This window comes from Thamnophis sirtalis, unplaced genomic scaffold (genome assembly GCF_051295495.1).
Source record: "Thamnophis sirtalis isolate CommonGarterSnake01/CBP01778 unplaced genomic scaffold, rThaSir2_p1.2 scaffold_3, whole genome shotgun sequence".
In the NCBI taxonomy this organism is placed as follows: domain Eukaryota; kingdom Metazoa; phylum Chordata; class Lepidosauria; order Squamata; family Natricidae; genus Thamnophis; species Thamnophis sirtalis.
The window spans coordinates 162,612,607-162,628,938 of NW_028261383.1; the positions used below are offsets into that span (position 1 = coordinate 162,612,607).

A 16,332-nucleotide genomic window follows, 5' to 3' on the forward strand; every position below is an offset into this window, starting at 1 on the left:
GCCATCCCATTTAGGCACATTTTGAGGCTGGGCACATGTGCGGAAGGCACGCATGTGAGCAAAGAGCATGCAAAGCTAGCTAGCATGCGTGACGAACCAGTGATAACAAAATGTGAACCCCATCGCTGCTATGGACATACTTCCAACTTTGGGGGAAGAGTAGAAATAGGGAAACACTGCTGGTGCAAATATTTATGGATAGATATGCACATGCGATATAAAAGTTGTGGTAAATCTGAAGCAGAATGCTCTGCTTGTAGTTGAAGAGATATTTTGCACATATAAAAGTCAGACAGAGAGACAGACAGATGGGGGGGGGCTCTCGATTAATTTATCATCTATTTAAAATACTTATATGTTTCTTATTATGTATCAAACAGAATCTTCTCATGGGATACTCAGTGGAGCCCCATCTTGTAAAAGTGACTTTGGGGTTTAGGACAGTGTTTAAGACTGTTGGACTGGAGAAGTCCTCATACAAGCACTAGAAGAAAACACTGGCTGTATTATTTTTGAGGATATAAAGGAGAAATCATTGTTGTCTTCTTATGCCACTTGGAGCTCCCTAGAAGGTGGGATATAAATGAAATAAAACAGCAAAACAAATGATGCAAGAAGTGTGCAGCGTAGATGAAGACTCCTTTCACTTGAAACACCCTACATTTTCCATTTCTTCTCCTTAGTACAACACTGACTAGATCTCAGTCATTTTCCAGCTATTAATCCTGGCAGGGCATTTATCAAATGGAACATATCTACAAGAGACACCAACCCAGAGAGATTGCAAGAGGGTTCTGGCAGGTTTTGGATCCAAGAGATGAGGAGAGTCCTTTATGGCTTTCCTCAACTTCAATCCATGGATGAAGGGAGACATTGTTCTGACCGAGGCTTCCCAAGAGCATGAAACAAAATCTTTGTCCCGGCAAAACCCCTTTTGTTAATTTACAGTGAATTCTGCTCATTCACAGCCGGCAAAGTTTTTCAAAGGAGGATTTACAGTCACAGACCTTATCTGGCTTGGAGAGCTGACAGGCCGATATCTGCAGAACTTGGCAAGGCATCCTGGAGAGTCACTAGCCAATTAAGCGAACTAATTGTCTCCTGCAAACTCCACTCCCCTTTCGCTCCTCTTTTATTTCCTCTGGGAGGGGCCATTCATCGTCCACTTGTGGCCTTACTCCAAAGTCGACCCCTATTCTTTAGCTGTTCCCTTCGTCTGGCAACTCTGAACATGCGCACACTGGGAACAGGCTCCAGGTATTTGTCTGCCTCTCTGATGTCTGACTCTGAAGGCAGCTGATAACTGGCATATGGCCCTGGCCCCCTCTCTGCTTCCGACACAGAGCCCTCATCAGAGCCTTCCCCAGAATCCAGGACTGGCTTATGTTCCTCCCCAACCTTCTCACTGTCCGAAACTGCTGCCAGCTCTGCTGGACACTGGTGGGCCACAAGAGAACTAAGATACCATTCCCCTCTGCAGATTCCCCAGAACTAAGTCAGATCCACCTTTCCTATTTGACTCCCTTTGCTCCATCCTGTTGCCCTCCTAATGAGGCTACACATCCACTACCCCTAACCAGCATGCCTGACCATGCCAATAGGAGGCCTGCTAAGCTGCAGGACAAGGAAATCAGAGATGGGGTTCATCAGAACCTTCCCCAGACTCCAGGACTGGCCCATGTTCCTCCCCAACCTCCTCACTGTCCGAATCTGCTGCCAGCTCCGCTGGTGGGCCACAACAGACATTACATTGCCTCTTACCTGCCAGTTTGCCGTTGTCCAGCTTCAGGCGACTGAGGGGGTTGGTGCCGTAGAGCAGCACGTGACGCTCATTGTGAACGGACTGCAGCTCCTCCAGAGTGGCTTTGCGTCCTCGAAGGCACTAGCAGAAAAACAAGGGTTGGTGTACATCACAAGAAGCAGACAATGCAACAGGTTTCTGCGGATATTCCAAAAGCTGGCTGAGATGCTGGGGAGAAAACGGGGAGGCTCTGAGAAAAAGATAATATATTTCTAGGATTTGACTTATCAGCTGCTGCTGCTGCTGCTGCTGCTGCTACAGAGCCAGCTGCAGCATTCTGGCCTTTCCAAAAATCCTTGTCTTGCTTAAAGGGGGAGGCACATCCTGAAAGGAAGCGACCATTTAAGGTAGTGGATGCAGAGACTCTCTTAAGAATGGACCAAGTCTGATCAGATGGCTCTGACTCATTTAGTGACCATTGAATGTTAACAAGGCACTGGAAAAAAGTGACTTATGACTGTTTTTCACAGTTATGACCATTGCAACAGCCCTAGGGTCAGAGGATAAAAAATTCATAAGCAATTGACTCATACTTATGACAGTTTCAGTGTTCTTGGGTCATACGATGCTACCTTTTGGCGACCTTCTGACAAGCAGAGTCAACGGGGAAAACAGATTCACTTAACAACCAAGGTGCTAGCTTAACGACTGCAGTGATTCATGTAACAATTGTGGTAAGAAAGGTCGTAAAGAAAGGGGGTAGACTCTCTTAACAAATGTCTCACTTTAGCACGATAATGTCAGCCTCTGCTTCGCTGCTGTTTTTCGGCTGCCATTGAAACGGGGAGGGGGGCATGGTATTTGGGAGGGGAATCATTATGTACTGGAGGATTGTTATTAGGAGCTATCCTGACCATCTATCTGCGCATGTGGGAGAAGGGAGTTTCCCGCCAAGGCCAACTGTCCAGCATTCCACCCTGATGATGCTTTTTGAAGACATCTCCCACCTGACCGTTGGGTGAATTATTATTGGACTATGAAATGGGGTCCCGAGGGGAATGGATTGAATTATACATAATATCTATTGCTTTTGCGCCATTTTACTCAGACTCAGCTTTGCTTTGCTACTCATCGTTTGTAATTAGTAAAAGTACACTTAATTCTAAGCATGGAGTTGAGTGGTTTCTTTCTTGATTATTAAACGAAGGAGCACCTGACAGATACGTTTTGGACCCAACGGTGGTCGTAAGTCGAGGACAACTTGTACTCTGTGGAGAAATTTTCCCCAAGCATCATGGCTGAAACAGGTTGTTTACAACCATTATGCTAAAAGATTTCTCCAATGGGCCAAAGGAACAATTCTGGTTTCCCCCCGCTTCCCTCTATTTCATCCATAAAGACATTATCATGTTTAGAACAACTTTCTGGATCTTTGTGTCTGTGTGTGTTTGTGTGTCTATTGTGTGTGTTTGTGTGTCTATTTTGTGTGTGTGTGTGTGTGTGTGTGTGTGTGTAGATTGCCTGGGAGATTCTATCCATCCACAAAGAATGTGCACATAGTCCACCTAGCTAATCTAGTTGGAACAAATACTAGAGATAGAAAGGGAATCTAAGCATACTTTGCAGATATTAAATAAAAGGAAAGAAAAAAGCAGAGGAAAGGAAAACCTAAATCTCTGATTCAAGCTACATATATGGGGAATTGAAGAGTTTTATAAGAAACGAAATGTCCATAATTGTTTTGAGATGTGTGAATGTTTCTGGTGAGATACACATCTGTCAGGCATCTGCAGAGTAGGCATCTTCATAAAACCTGGCTAGAATTTATGGAACCCGTTTTTGCCGCTCAATTCATCAAATGCTTTTGAATTATCTGAGAAACTAATAGTGGTTTTTAGGTATACATCAGTGGATGAAACATATAACTATGGAAATATCCATTGTTTTAATCACTGGCTGGAGAGAAGATGACGGGGGAGGGCTGTAAGGAAAGGTATTCATGAAGAATCGTGGCTAAGTAGGTGTTGCTTCAGTATGTGAACGCAAGGTATTGCTTTTTTTTAAAAAAATGGGTTTGGGTTCCTCCAGATAAAGTTCTAAACTTTTTCATCTTTGGTTCTTCAAATCTAGAGCCACCCCAAATGTACTGGGACCGCAAAACTGAGAATTCCAACCAATGGGGCTTTCAGGATATTGCAGTCAAAACCAGATGGAGGAGATTAAAGAAAGTTGTCCTATTTTTGACTTTCACAATTTTCTTTTTCTGCTCTAACTCCACTCTAAAAGGGGTAGGACGGTGGAATATAGAAGATATGGATTTTAAAAAATAAAATAGAATTCCAACCTGTTTTGTATACATCATCAAGAAACAAACTTCCTCTCCTTTAAATGGGAAAAAGGCTGGTTTATGTTTTCCCCACTTTCTTGAGAAGCTTAGAAATTAGGGCCCCAAAAGTCTTATCATCCTCACCAAAATGATATATTCTGGTATTTGAAGGGATGGGGTGAGAAAGGGAGGGAAGGAGGGAGAGAGGGGACAGAAGAACTAGTTAAACTGGAGAATAGCCAATTGACCAGAAATAATAAATAGGTTACCTCCTGTGTATTTTATAGCAGCCTGATGTGCAAAAATCAAGTGTGAAGTTTTTTTTCACACCAAAGAACTAACTATTACCATCTGTTTTGTCTGCAGATGAAGTATTGCTCTATCTGCAACATACAATACCCAATAAGAATCAATTTATTCAAATATTCACATAATAAACCACTTCCCTCTCTTAGCCCTAGACTGGGTAGTTCAAAAATATCTGTCTACTAATCTGCAATGAAGAATGTGAGAGATTGTGGTCCATAACCATTAGTGAAGAGTCCTTTATCATACAGTGAATTGATTTGCACTTATTATAAGAGAGAGAGGCGGGGGGGAGAGCGGGAGAGGGAAAGGGATTTAAAATGCCATTTCTGTTTGAAGCACAATCTAATAAAATTACATGAAATCATAGGGAAGAAGTATGCTTACAAATAATATTTCTCTCACAATGATATGGAAGTTTGAATCAATTCCTCTTTTAGTTGAATACTATACAGTAATTTAAATGTATGTAGCCCTCAATTTATGACCATTCGTTTAGTGAGTGATTGTTCGAATTCTACAATGCTGAAGGAAGTGACTTATGGACTGGTCCTCAGATTTACGACTGTTGTGGTGTCCCCATGGTCATGTGATCGCAGTTGAGATACTTGACAATCAGTATATATTTATGTCCGGGGTCACGTGATTGGCATTTTGTGATCTTCCCAACTGGCTTCTGACAGACGAAGACAATGGGGAAGACAGCAGGGAAGGATGCAAATAGCTATCACGTAATCTCTTGCTTAATGTCTGCATCATTTAATAATAGATTTTTCTAGTCCCAATTGTGGTAGTAAATCATGGATCCTTGTATTGTTTCTTTAGCAATCTTTCCTCTATAACAGTGTTTTTCAACCACTGTGCCGCGGCACACTAGTGTGCCGTGACATAGTGTAAGGTGTGCCGTGGGAAAAACACTTTATATATAGTCAATATAGGCACAGAGTTAAATTTTTTTAACATTTTCTAATGGTGGTGTGCCTCGTGATTTTTTTTCATGAAAAAAGTGTGCCTTTGCACAAAAAAGGTTGAAAAACACTGCTCTATAAGATTAACTCTTTCCTTTATAAGGTCAACAGAGTACTGCTGTTGAATAGCTACTCTGGATTTTGAATGTTTTAGATTATTTAGAAAGTAACAGTACCTTTTTCATTTATTTATATCCCCCCTTTTACTATTTTTATAAATCACTCAAGGTGGCAAACATCCCGTAATAGGAAGGCAACGGTAGTAAAGTTCTGAGGGTGAGCCAAACCATGTACATTTTGATTCAAATATGTTTCTAGTCCACATTGCTACAGAAATTAATCGAAGCTAAAGTATCAGTGGCGCGAGATGCCATTTAGTTTTCTAAAAAAACGTTGCCCAAAAATTTGTTTTTATAAACAACAACAAAAGCCTACTATCACCATTTTCCTAGTAGAAATGTAAATTTAAAAAACAACAACACCAAATTAGCCATTAGTTTTAAAAAAATGTATAGACTTATTGAAAAGCTAAAAAATACTTGTCTTGCGGATTGTGTAGCTAAATCAGGCTGGGAGAATAGAGGATTTTTGCGCATTCACATCTGGCCTACACTGCCCCCTACCTCACACTGGTTGCGTAGTCCACGTTCCTGCAGGCGAGACCAGATGCTCTGGATTCGGCCTGCATGCTCAGGATGGTTGCTGTTGTCCCCACACGAGCACTGGTGTTTCAGCATGACAGAGTCGTACACGATCCCTAAAACAGGGAGGAAAAGAGGCACCCAAGTCATTCACAAAGCTGTGGGTTTTCTTTGGACTCTGTGAGTCTTGAGTGTTAGTTGAAACCTGAAGATTGAATCCTCCCCCCCCCCACCCCAGGAATCATCTTTCTAGGAAAAAAGGCAGCCTTTGAGGTGATAAGTTGCAACTTAAAAATCTTTTCTACTGGAATAAATTTCCTGCAGATGGACATTTTTTGAATGAAGATTTTTTCCCTTAATCCCTGAGAATATTCCTCTTAAAAGTTCTAGCATATGAATGGGGTGATTAGAACTGTAGTAAAAAAATGATAAGAGAATGACAGAAAAACAGAGTTGGAAAGGACCTTGGATGTTTTCTAGTCAACCCCCCAGGTAGGAAACCCCAATTTCGCCTTCCAGTGTTGGAGCATTCACAACTTCTGGAGGCAAGCTGCTCCACTGATTAATTATTCTAATTGTCAGGAAATTTCTCTTTAGTTCTAAGTTGCTTCTCTCCTTGACTAGTTTCCACCCATTGCTTCTTGCCTGCCTTGAGGTGCTTTGGAGAATAGATTGATTCCTTCTTCTTTGTGGCAACCCCTGAGATATTGGAACACTTCTATCATGTCTCCCCTAAGAAGGATCATTTCATTAAACTACATATACCCAATTCCAGCAACCATTCTTCATATGTTTTAGCCTCTGGACTCCTAATCACTTTTGTTGCTCTTCTCTGTACTCTTTCCAGAGTATCCACATCTTTTTTATATTACAGTGACCAAAACTGGATGCAATATTCCAAGTGTGGTCTTACCAAGGCATTATAAAGTGGTGTTAACACTTCATGTGATCTTCTTCTTGTCTCTCTTGGTATCTATAACGCCATTCCAGTCACCCAGTAGTATACAAGACCTATAATCCCACTGTACTAGTTTAGCATGAAGATTTCTATAGAAATCTTGTTTAATTGTATGGTGTACAAGATATTTTTTTTCCCAATTTCACCCTATCGTCCTTGGATTTGATGGTCTTCTACCCGAATATTAATCAGGTCCAATCCAGGTTAACTTTTTGGAGAACATTTGGCCAAGTTCAGTTAAGTGCTTCAGTCAAAGACACCCATTGTCAATGACGATGAGAAGCATAAATATATATCTCACCTTGAGTTGCGTGTTGATTGGGCAGCTGTATACCTTGGACAAATTAACAAACAACTATTTACACAACATCAAGGAAAAACCTGCCATGTTACCTGTGGTGAAGCGCGGTTTGATGGACTGTTCTGGCACTGGAAGTGGGATGACCTTGGAAGACGCGTCCTGGCTAGGGAGACAGGCGGTGGCCGGAGCGGGTGAGGAATGAGCTCGAGAGAGGGGCCGGTGGCCTCCCCGTGCGACTGGGGTCAGCAACGAGTCAGCAGGCTGCCTTCGGAGGAGCTGTTGCTGTTGCATACGCTGTTGCTGCTCCCAGACATAATGTGCCTGTGGGATGGAATTAAGAGCCTGGTTACGTGGGAGAATCCTAGTAATGCTCACCTTTCCACTAAACTAAAAGGCAGGCGTCTGTACTGGCTTGGCTTAGCAGCTGGCGCCCTCTAGCGCACTTGGGTAGCAAAGACATAACCATAGCCACAGAATTAGATGGGAGAGAAAAATATCTATGGAGATTCTCAGTCATCCGGGTCATAGTAGTCCCAAAGAAGCTTCTCGGATGAGAAGCAAAACATCTTCAAAGAAAAAACAGAAAATCCAGTTGCCTTTTGGAAAACCCCCCCCCCACCTTTGGGACGAGAGAGAGAGAGAGAGGGAGGGAGGGAGGGAGGGAGAGAGAGAGAGAGAGGGACAGAGACAGACAGAAACAGACAGACAGACAGAGAGAGAGAGAGAGACAGACAGACAGACAGAGAAAGACAGAGAGAGAGGCAGAGAGGCAGAGAGAGAGAGAGAGAGAGAGAGAGAGAGAGAGAGAGAGAGAGAGAGAGAGAGAGAGAGAGTGAGTTTGAATTTGAATTTATTAAAATTTATAGGCCGCCCTTTTCCCTGAGGGGACTCAGGGCGGCTTACAATCACAAGGGAGGGAAGTGCAACATCAAAAACAAAACAAAATGTGAACAAAGAAAAAAATAGTAAAACACAACTTTCGTTCAACAATCAAACACTCGGGCGGGTGAATTAGGAACCTATCCCCAGGCCTGCTGGGAGAGCCAGATCTTGAGGGCTGCGCGGAAGGTCTGGACGGTGGTGAGGGTACGGATCTCAGCGGGGAGATCGTTCCACAGGGTCGGAGCTGCAACAGAAAAGGCTCTCCTCCGTGTGGTCGCCAGTCGGCATTGACTGGCAGATGGGATTCGGAGGAGGCCCAGTCTGTGCGATCGAATTGGTCGAAGGGAGATAATCGGCAGGGAGGGAGAGCACTGTTTTTCCAAGACAGAGAAGAACAGGAAAAAGGGGTGCTCTGTGTTAGGGATCAGAGAAAACAGCTAGATAAGCTCAGAAGCTTTCTAGGAAAATCAGGACAATTTTTGAACCCTTTCCTGGCACAGACACTGAAACTTTTAAAGGATGTTTCTAATCCAGCCCAATGAAGCTCTAGGGCAGCCTTCCCTAGCTTTGGGAAAATGTGATCAGGGATGATCATGGCAGAGGTGGTATTCAGCCAGTTCTGACCAGTTCTGACGAACTTTTGAGTAGTTCAGAGAACCGGCAAATACCACCTCTGGCTGGTTCCGCTTCCATCTATTCACTGCCTCCTGAGTCCCAGCTGATTGGCTGGGTCTTCTTCTTTTGCCCTGCACAGGAGAACTGAGCTGGAAAACAGGTTAGTGGGGTGGGGAGGGAATGGGGATTTTGCAGTATCCTTCCCCTGCCACGCCCACCAGCCACGCCACGCCCACCAAGCCACGCCCACAGAACCAGTGGTAAAAATGTTGAATCCCACCACTGGATCATGGGTCGGGCTTGCTAGGGAATTACAGAATGGAGCCTAAGGCTAACAAAGGCTACTGGAAGAACATGCTTTAGGGGTGCTGATATCAGGAGCCCAAATCACACTCTTATAATTGTCTTATTGTTGTGTGCACGTGTGCGGAAGGAAGAAGGAGAAAGCAATCACCCTCTGAGCAGAAAGAGGGCATAATGATGAGAGAGGCACAGGCTTTGTTATACCTGCTTGGAAATTAGACACTCTACCTTCCTTTTGATTTACGTTCCCGCTTCTCAAAGAAATACATGTAGGATGACCATTAATAACCCACTTTTCTATTGTAGGGAGGGCAGATCTGTTATTTGCCAAGGGCTGTTAAATGAGACAGTTAAAGCTATGCGTTGTCATTATGCAAGAGATATATATATGGCCAGAAATGACATCATGGGTATTATGACATCATTGGCATAATGGTTTGACATGGAAATCTAGTCTGTTGAATTGGAAATCTGTTACACTGCAAGGAAGCAAAGGGCCTGCTCTTTATTTCATCCCAAGAAAAACATGGAAATGGAAAGGAGTGTGGGCAGAATATTTCTTTGGGAAAGAGAGAAATTTAACTCCGTCACGTTCACTGTAGTTCAAGACTAGCTGCATCGATGGGCATGTGTGTGTGAACGCTCACAAAAAATTATACATTTTCGCACAATTGTTGCAGGGTCCCAACTCTGCAGGAAAGACAAACCACAAGATGCCAGAAGGACAGCAGTCTTTCTCTTTGCTCACATGCAGCCTTTTAGAAGAAGGAAAACGTTTGTTTAACTTCTCTTTGCTCAGTTTGTTTCCAATACCTGATGAAGGGCAATCTCCTCTCGAGGCTGCTGACCCAACCTGGAGATCCTTTCCGCTTCCTTGCTGCCACCTCCTGAGGGTGGAGGCTCCCCCTGGCCCTGGGGCTGCTCATACAGGTCTTCTCCTGCCGTGGCCTCCATGTCTTCGGAAGAGGGGATCTGCTGCAGGCGAGGCTTCTCACTGGATTTGGCCATGCGCTGTGCGGGGGTGGGAGCAGGAAGACAATCATGAAGGAGCAGCTAAGCTCAGCAACCCAAACTCACAGCCATCCCGGTTAAGGAAATACAAATGGTTGGCAAGTGATCTCTCGGCTTCAGCCTGTAGTATATTCGCCTATAAGCAGACCTTCAAATTTTAAAACAGAATATTATGTGCTGCCTATGGATAAGCCTGTTTGGCCACAGACGGACTTATCTGTGAGCATACGTGGGAAAGAGGGGCTCTTTTTAAAAGGTATTACCATATATACAGTGGTGCAATTCAGCCGGTTCTATCAGGTTCGAACGGGTGAATGACGATGGATGTACTTGATGCTCTGTGTATGTGAATCGGCAGCGAAGGTAGTGTTGTGGTCTGCCAGCAGCCTACGGGGCTGGCAATGGGGAGGTTGGGGAGGAACATGGGCCAGTCCAACAGTCTGGGAAAGGCTCTGATGAGGGCTCTGCGTCAGAGGCAGAGAGGGGGCCAGAGCCATCTGGTAGTTATGTGCTGCCTCCAGTAGCAAAGGCAAGTTGATTTTACCCCTGCATATATAGTATCCCAGAGTCATTTGGTTGAGATAGGTGACTGTAGAAATAAGAAAGAAAGAAAGAAAGAAAGAAAGAAAGAAAGGAAGGAAGGAAGGAAGGAAGGAAGGAAGGAAGGAAAGAAAGAGGGAGGGAATGAATAAGGGAGAAAGGAAGGAAGAAAGGAAGGAAGAAAGAGGGAGGGAATGAATAAGGGAGAAATAAAGGAAGGAAGGAAGGAAGGAAGGAAGAATGAAAGAAAGAGGGAGGGAATGAATAAGGGAGAAATAAAGGAAGGAAGAAAGAAAGAAAGAAAGAGGGAGGGAATGAATAAGGGAGAAAGGAAGGAAGGAAGAAAGAAAGAAAGAGGGAGGGAATGAATAAGGGAGAAATGAAGGAAGGAAGGAAGGAAGGAAGAAAGAAGGAAAGAAGGAAAGAAGGAAAGAAGGAAAGAAAGAAAGAAAGAAAGAAAGAAAGAAAGAAAGAAAGAAAGAAAGAAAGAAAGAAAGAAAGAAAGAAAAAGGTACTTTCAGATAAATTGAAACCAATTGGTGTGTGTGTGTGTGTGTTCATTTTGGCACCTAAAATTCTCAACTTATCTTGCGAGTATATAGTATTTTGAGGACTGAATAGCCTTCTGGACCCAGTGAGGCATGACACTTTCTCGCTACAAAGTGCCCTTTTCTTGCTCTGCCAGCAATCCATCTTGTGTGATTTTAGCATATATATTTTTAAAGAAATATTACTAATAACAGCATAATTTGAAAGATTCGATTTCAGATACACTCTTGAAAGACTGGGAGTATGCTCTATTGTCAATTCTGGACTTTATGTTGTGGTCCATCAGCAGCCTGTGGAGCTGGCAGCAGACTCGGACAGTGAGGAGGTTGGGGAGGAACATGGGCCAGTCCTGGAGTCTGGGGAAGGCTCTGATGAGGGCTCTGTGTCAGAGGCAGAGAGGGGGCCAGGGCCATCTGGTAGTTATGTGCTGCCTCCGGAGACTCCAGAGTCTGACATCAGTGAGGCAGAAGAACCGTGTGAGCCTGTTCCCACTGTGTGCATGCGCAGAGCTTCCAGAAGGCGAGAACAATTAGGACAAAAAGGGCGACTCGGGAGTAAGGCTTGGAGATGATTGGCCCCTCCCACAAGGCATAAAAGAGGAGCAAATGGATGTGAGCCTTTGCAGGAAGCAATTAGTTCATCTAGTCGGTTCAAACTCTGAGAAGTCCTGTTTAACTCTGTGCTCCATTTGGCCTTGCAAAACTAATTGGCAATTAGGTCTCTGGCAGCATTTCAAGGGAGATAAATGTGGGTGCTTATCAACATTACCTTGAAAGACTGTGTCAACTGGAGCAGACATCTGTCGGAATCTTCATAGACTGTTTGTGAATCATTACTGGCTGTGAATGATTATAATTCACAGCTGTATAAATAAAAGTGGGTTTTTGGGACTAAGACAGAGGTGGGTTCCTACCAGTTTGCACCTATTTGGTAGAACCGGTTCGTCAAATCTACCGAACCAGTTAGAAGAGGTTCCACCAGTGGACCCGGAAAGCAGGCCACACCTACAGAAGAGGTTCCAAAATTTTTTGAAACCCACCACTGGCAAGGATCTTGTAACTTGACAGCTTTAAGACTTGCATGCTTCAATGCCAGAGTTTCTGAATGGACCGACCTAAGTACTAATTCATAATTTCATATCCGGTCACATGGGCGGCAAGCCACTCCCATCTGGTCACATGGGTGGCAAGCCACTCCCACAAAGGAGGCCACACCCACAGAATCAGATCTCTTGTGGGGTGGGGGGTAAGAAATATGTCCTCTCCCCAAATCCCTGGGATCACATCCTGCTGCTCAGTGGCTGAAGATGACCAAAACCTGTAACCCACCTTTCCCAGCTGAGTCTGCTGCTTCAGGTGCTCCAGGAGGAAAGCGTGGTGCTGCTGGTATGCCAGTTGCTGCTGCACAGTTCTGGAGTTGGATGGCAGAGGCTCCGAGCGGGTCCGTCCCAAGGGCTTATGGATCACTGGCATCGGCAGCCGCTCCGAAGGAAGCATTGAAGAGCTGAAGTGAAAGGGGACTGATCCCAGCCCTGGAACTGTGAACGGAGGAGACATGGGGTTGAAGGTAGCAGGCGGCACCCCAAAAGGCTTAGAAGCACATTCACACGTGGTGGGAACAAACGGATAAAGGAAACGGCCCTTGCAAAGGCTCTACAGAATTCTTAAAACTCAAGAGTGCATTTCTAGTCTACAACGGGGCACAGCCGTGGCGAGGCAGTGGTGAGAATGCAGTACTGCAAGGCTAACTCACTGCTCGCTCCAGGAGTTTGATCCTGACTGGCTCCAGGTTGACTCAGCCTTCCATCCTTCGGAGGTGGATAAAATGAGGACGCAGATTGTTGGGGGCAAGAGGCTGACTCTGTAAACGGTTTAGAGAGGGCTGTAAAAGCACTATGAAGCGGTATATAAATCTAAGTGCTATTGCTATGGAAAGAGTCTGTTCTAAATGACCCTAAGCATTGGGTTATGAAACTGACTGTCTTCAGGTTTCTAGTCCACAAGACTAAAATAAAAATCCTGCAATAAAGAAACAAATGAACCTAACTAAAATGACAATACAAAGTGTCCCTTTTCACTCTCAGAATCACAGCCTGCTTATTCTTACTCTAAGGATAAAGGGACTGCAATTTAAAAATAGGGTATGCAGGAGGGAATAACCTGTACATTCTTCTCCCAAATGGCTGAAAATTGTAGAGAACTGTATGAAAACCAGTTTGAAATCACCAACAAAAATCCAGTGCCATCCCAAGAAACATATTAACACTTGCCCAAAGCATAAATATCTAAAACACTGAAAATGCAACAATATGGATTAACTATAGCCAATTAGATCTTATCCCTCCAAGATTAGCCATTTGGTACCTTCCCGAAATTCTGGGCTACATTTCCTACAACTGAGTTTGTGAGTTTTATTTTACAAGAGATTAAAATTGGCCCTTTGAATAGGAGGTTGGAGTGTGAAACATTTGCAAGGGGCCACGTTACTGAACCCCGAAGTATAGGAGCTCACTGTAATATAACTTACATCACATATATATTTGCAATATTTCTGCACTTGAGCTACGTCTGCCTTAAAGCTCTTCTTGCTAATACAGTATGCTGGTTTGTGGTTGTTTTTAATGGACTGTGGCATTTAAGTGTTTTCCTCCTTGCTACAATTGGGAAAAGCCCTCTGTTCCTCCTCCTCCTCCTCTGGGGTTGCCGTGCACAGAAAAATGCTCTGCACGTCCTGAAAGGCTAATCCCAGGGCATTAGTACATACAGCTTGAGCTGATTTTGAATACAACATCAAGTCACCTGAGATTTTACTGCAGTGATTGAGGTAATCAATGGAAATAGCAAAGGGAAGGCCGATGTTCAGCAGGCCCACAGGAGCGAAGCAGGACCTTTCTCCTTTGAAGGATAGTAACCATGCACCATGTCCCTGTTACCTCTTGATAATTAGCCGAGGTGGCGCAGTGGTTAGGGTGCAGTACTGCAGGCCACTTCAGCTGACTGCTATCTGCAGTTCAGCGGTTCTAATCTCACCGGCTCAAGGTTGACTCAGCCTTCCATCCTTCCGAGGTGGGTGAAATGAGGACCCAGACTGTGGGGGCGATATGCTGACTCTGTAAACCGCTTAGAGAGGGCTGAAAGCCCTATGAAGCGGTATATAAGTCTAAGTGCTATAATTAGGCTCCTCCTTCTGAAAGGCCTTTCTAGAAATGCTGGAGGCTAATACCTGTGGGTGCACATCAAGAACTGTCCTACAGCTTGCTAACGCTAGGCAGGCCTTCAACTGTTGCTGAATTCCCAACGCCTAGCATCCGTCACCCCGGAACAGGGGACCATGGAAGTTATAGTTCAGCAATCTCAGGGAGGCAAAGTTGCGGGTTTTCTGTGTTCTATGCTTCCCTCCAAAAAATGAAAGATAGCAAACTCACCTGCAACCAGAGGAGAGGGCTCCAGAATGATAACAGGGTGAAGTCGAGGGGACAGAGGGCTTCCGGGTTCGTGTTGCTCCAGGTTGGCAGGTAGAAACATGGGTGAATGAGTGCTAGTCAGGACAGGCACCTTGTGTGCAAGGCCTGGGTGTGCCCTGTGGTCACCGTCCCCCTGTACAGACAGAATTGGAGAGTGTGAACGAACAGCGTTTCTCTGAATCCCAAGTTACCCTTCCCCGACATTCTCAAAGGAGCAATGCAGAGAAATTAGCTGGGACGTTTCAAAAAGACAAACAGAAACAGAATAGAAAAATAGAAAGGTGGAGTCGGGGAACTTTAGGAAAAACTGCAAATCCATGTTTAAAAAAAATGTAGGAATTCTGTTTTTCAGAATTTTTCATAGATTTATGTTAGAGCTAGTGGTTTAGGAAGTTGACTTCTTAATGTTCTCCAAACTGGCTTTTCTCGTGGCACGACAAAACCGCGCTCGACTAAAGCGCGCCCGATTAAACCGCGTCGCTGACGTCATCAACAGGGCGACAACAGCGAGCGCGGAGAAAGAAGGGCGCTTTAAATAGCGCTTTGAAAGCAAGCCGATTCAAGTTAAGGTAAGGGTTAGGTTTAGGGTTAGGTTTAGGGTTAGGTTAAGGGTTAGGTTAAGGGTTAGGATTAGGTTTAGGGTTAGGTTAAGGGTTAGGTTAAGGGTTAGGTTTAGGATTAAGTTTAGTGGGGTTAGGTTTAGGCTTAGGGGTTAATTTTAGGTTTAGCGTTTACAGCGTGCTTTTGTCTCCGCGCTGTTGTTGCCCTGTGATGACATCAGCTAGGCGGTTTCGTCGAGCGCCCTTTAGTCGAACGCGGTTTTGTGGTGGAACCGGCTTTTCTTCCTGCAGATGTTTCACTACAGGCTTTGTGTATTATCAGCCCACTGATGTACTGGTGATACGATCTGCCTGGTAATGAAACTTCTGCAGGAAGAGAAACAAACCCAGTAAACATTAAAAAAAAAAACCAACAATCCTAGGCTCCCTCTATATATATATTTACCAATAGGTCGAATTTAGCAGATGGATTTTCATTCTCCACTGGCTGTTTGCTTCTTTTAAAAATGATCTACAGCAGTGGTCCCCAACCCCCGGTCCGCGGACCGGTGCCGGGCCGTGGAGTACCTGGCACCGGGCCGCGCAGCGGCCGGGGGCCATGATCGCTGCAGCGGCCGGGGGCTGCCACCAAAGGACCTTCCCGGAGTTGCTTTTCTGAGCAACGGGGAGACAGAAGGGACAAAGTACCATCCGTTTTGCCCATGCCACGAGGGCAGCAGGAAGACTAGGACAGGGATCTCCTCTTGGCTCCAGCCAGGGAGAGAAGCAGCAGAGAAAGGTAAACCAGCATTTTATATTTTATTTGCTTTATTTGCTTTGCACCCGAGCAGGGCGGGGAAAACACCTCGCCAGAGGCTGCTGGAGAACTCTTTCCAAAGAGAGGGTCTGGGAACTGGGCGGGCGAGATTGGAGCGGGGAGCCAGGGAGCGCACTTGCTCCCCTTTCCCATGGCCTGCCTTTCTCCATGGAGCCTGTGGATGCGGCTGCTGGCTGTGCAGGTGGCCTGGAGGGAACCCCTGAAGCTCCTGGCATGGCCCTGGCATTGGAGATCCGCGTTTCCAAAGCGTAGCATTATTTCACTCCTCTCCTGTTTTTTGTGGGGGGAGCTCCGCGAAGCGGGTGGTGGCACTTGGGAAATATTTGTGTCCCCGGGAGATCTGCTCTTCCC

The 16,332-nt window shown here is 45.0% G+C and overlaps 1 protein-coding gene across 3 annotated transcripts in view; it reads right to left on the reverse strand.

Annotated features, from left to right (window-relative positions):
* Positions 1-16,332, reverse strand: part of HDAC7 (histone deacetylase 7) — a 235,504-nt gene that overhangs the window by 30,526 nt on the left and 188,646 nt on the right. For all 3 annotated transcript variants that reach the window (XM_087710652.1, XM_087710653.1, XM_087710651.1), the window contains 6 exons: positions 14,566-14,737; positions 12,470-12,678; positions 9,855-10,052; positions 7,334-7,562; positions 5,965-6,098; positions 1,762-1,882 (listed from right to left, as the gene is read on the reverse strand). In XM_087710652.1, the coding sequence (XP_087566778.1) occupies positions 1,762-1,882; positions 5,965-6,098; positions 7,334-7,562; positions 9,855-10,052; positions 12,470-12,678; positions 14,566-14,737 (1,063 nt within the window). The remainder of the gene's footprint in view (positions 1-1,761; positions 1,883-5,964; positions 6,099-7,333; positions 7,563-9,854; positions 10,053-12,469; positions 12,679-14,565; positions 14,738-16,332) is intronic.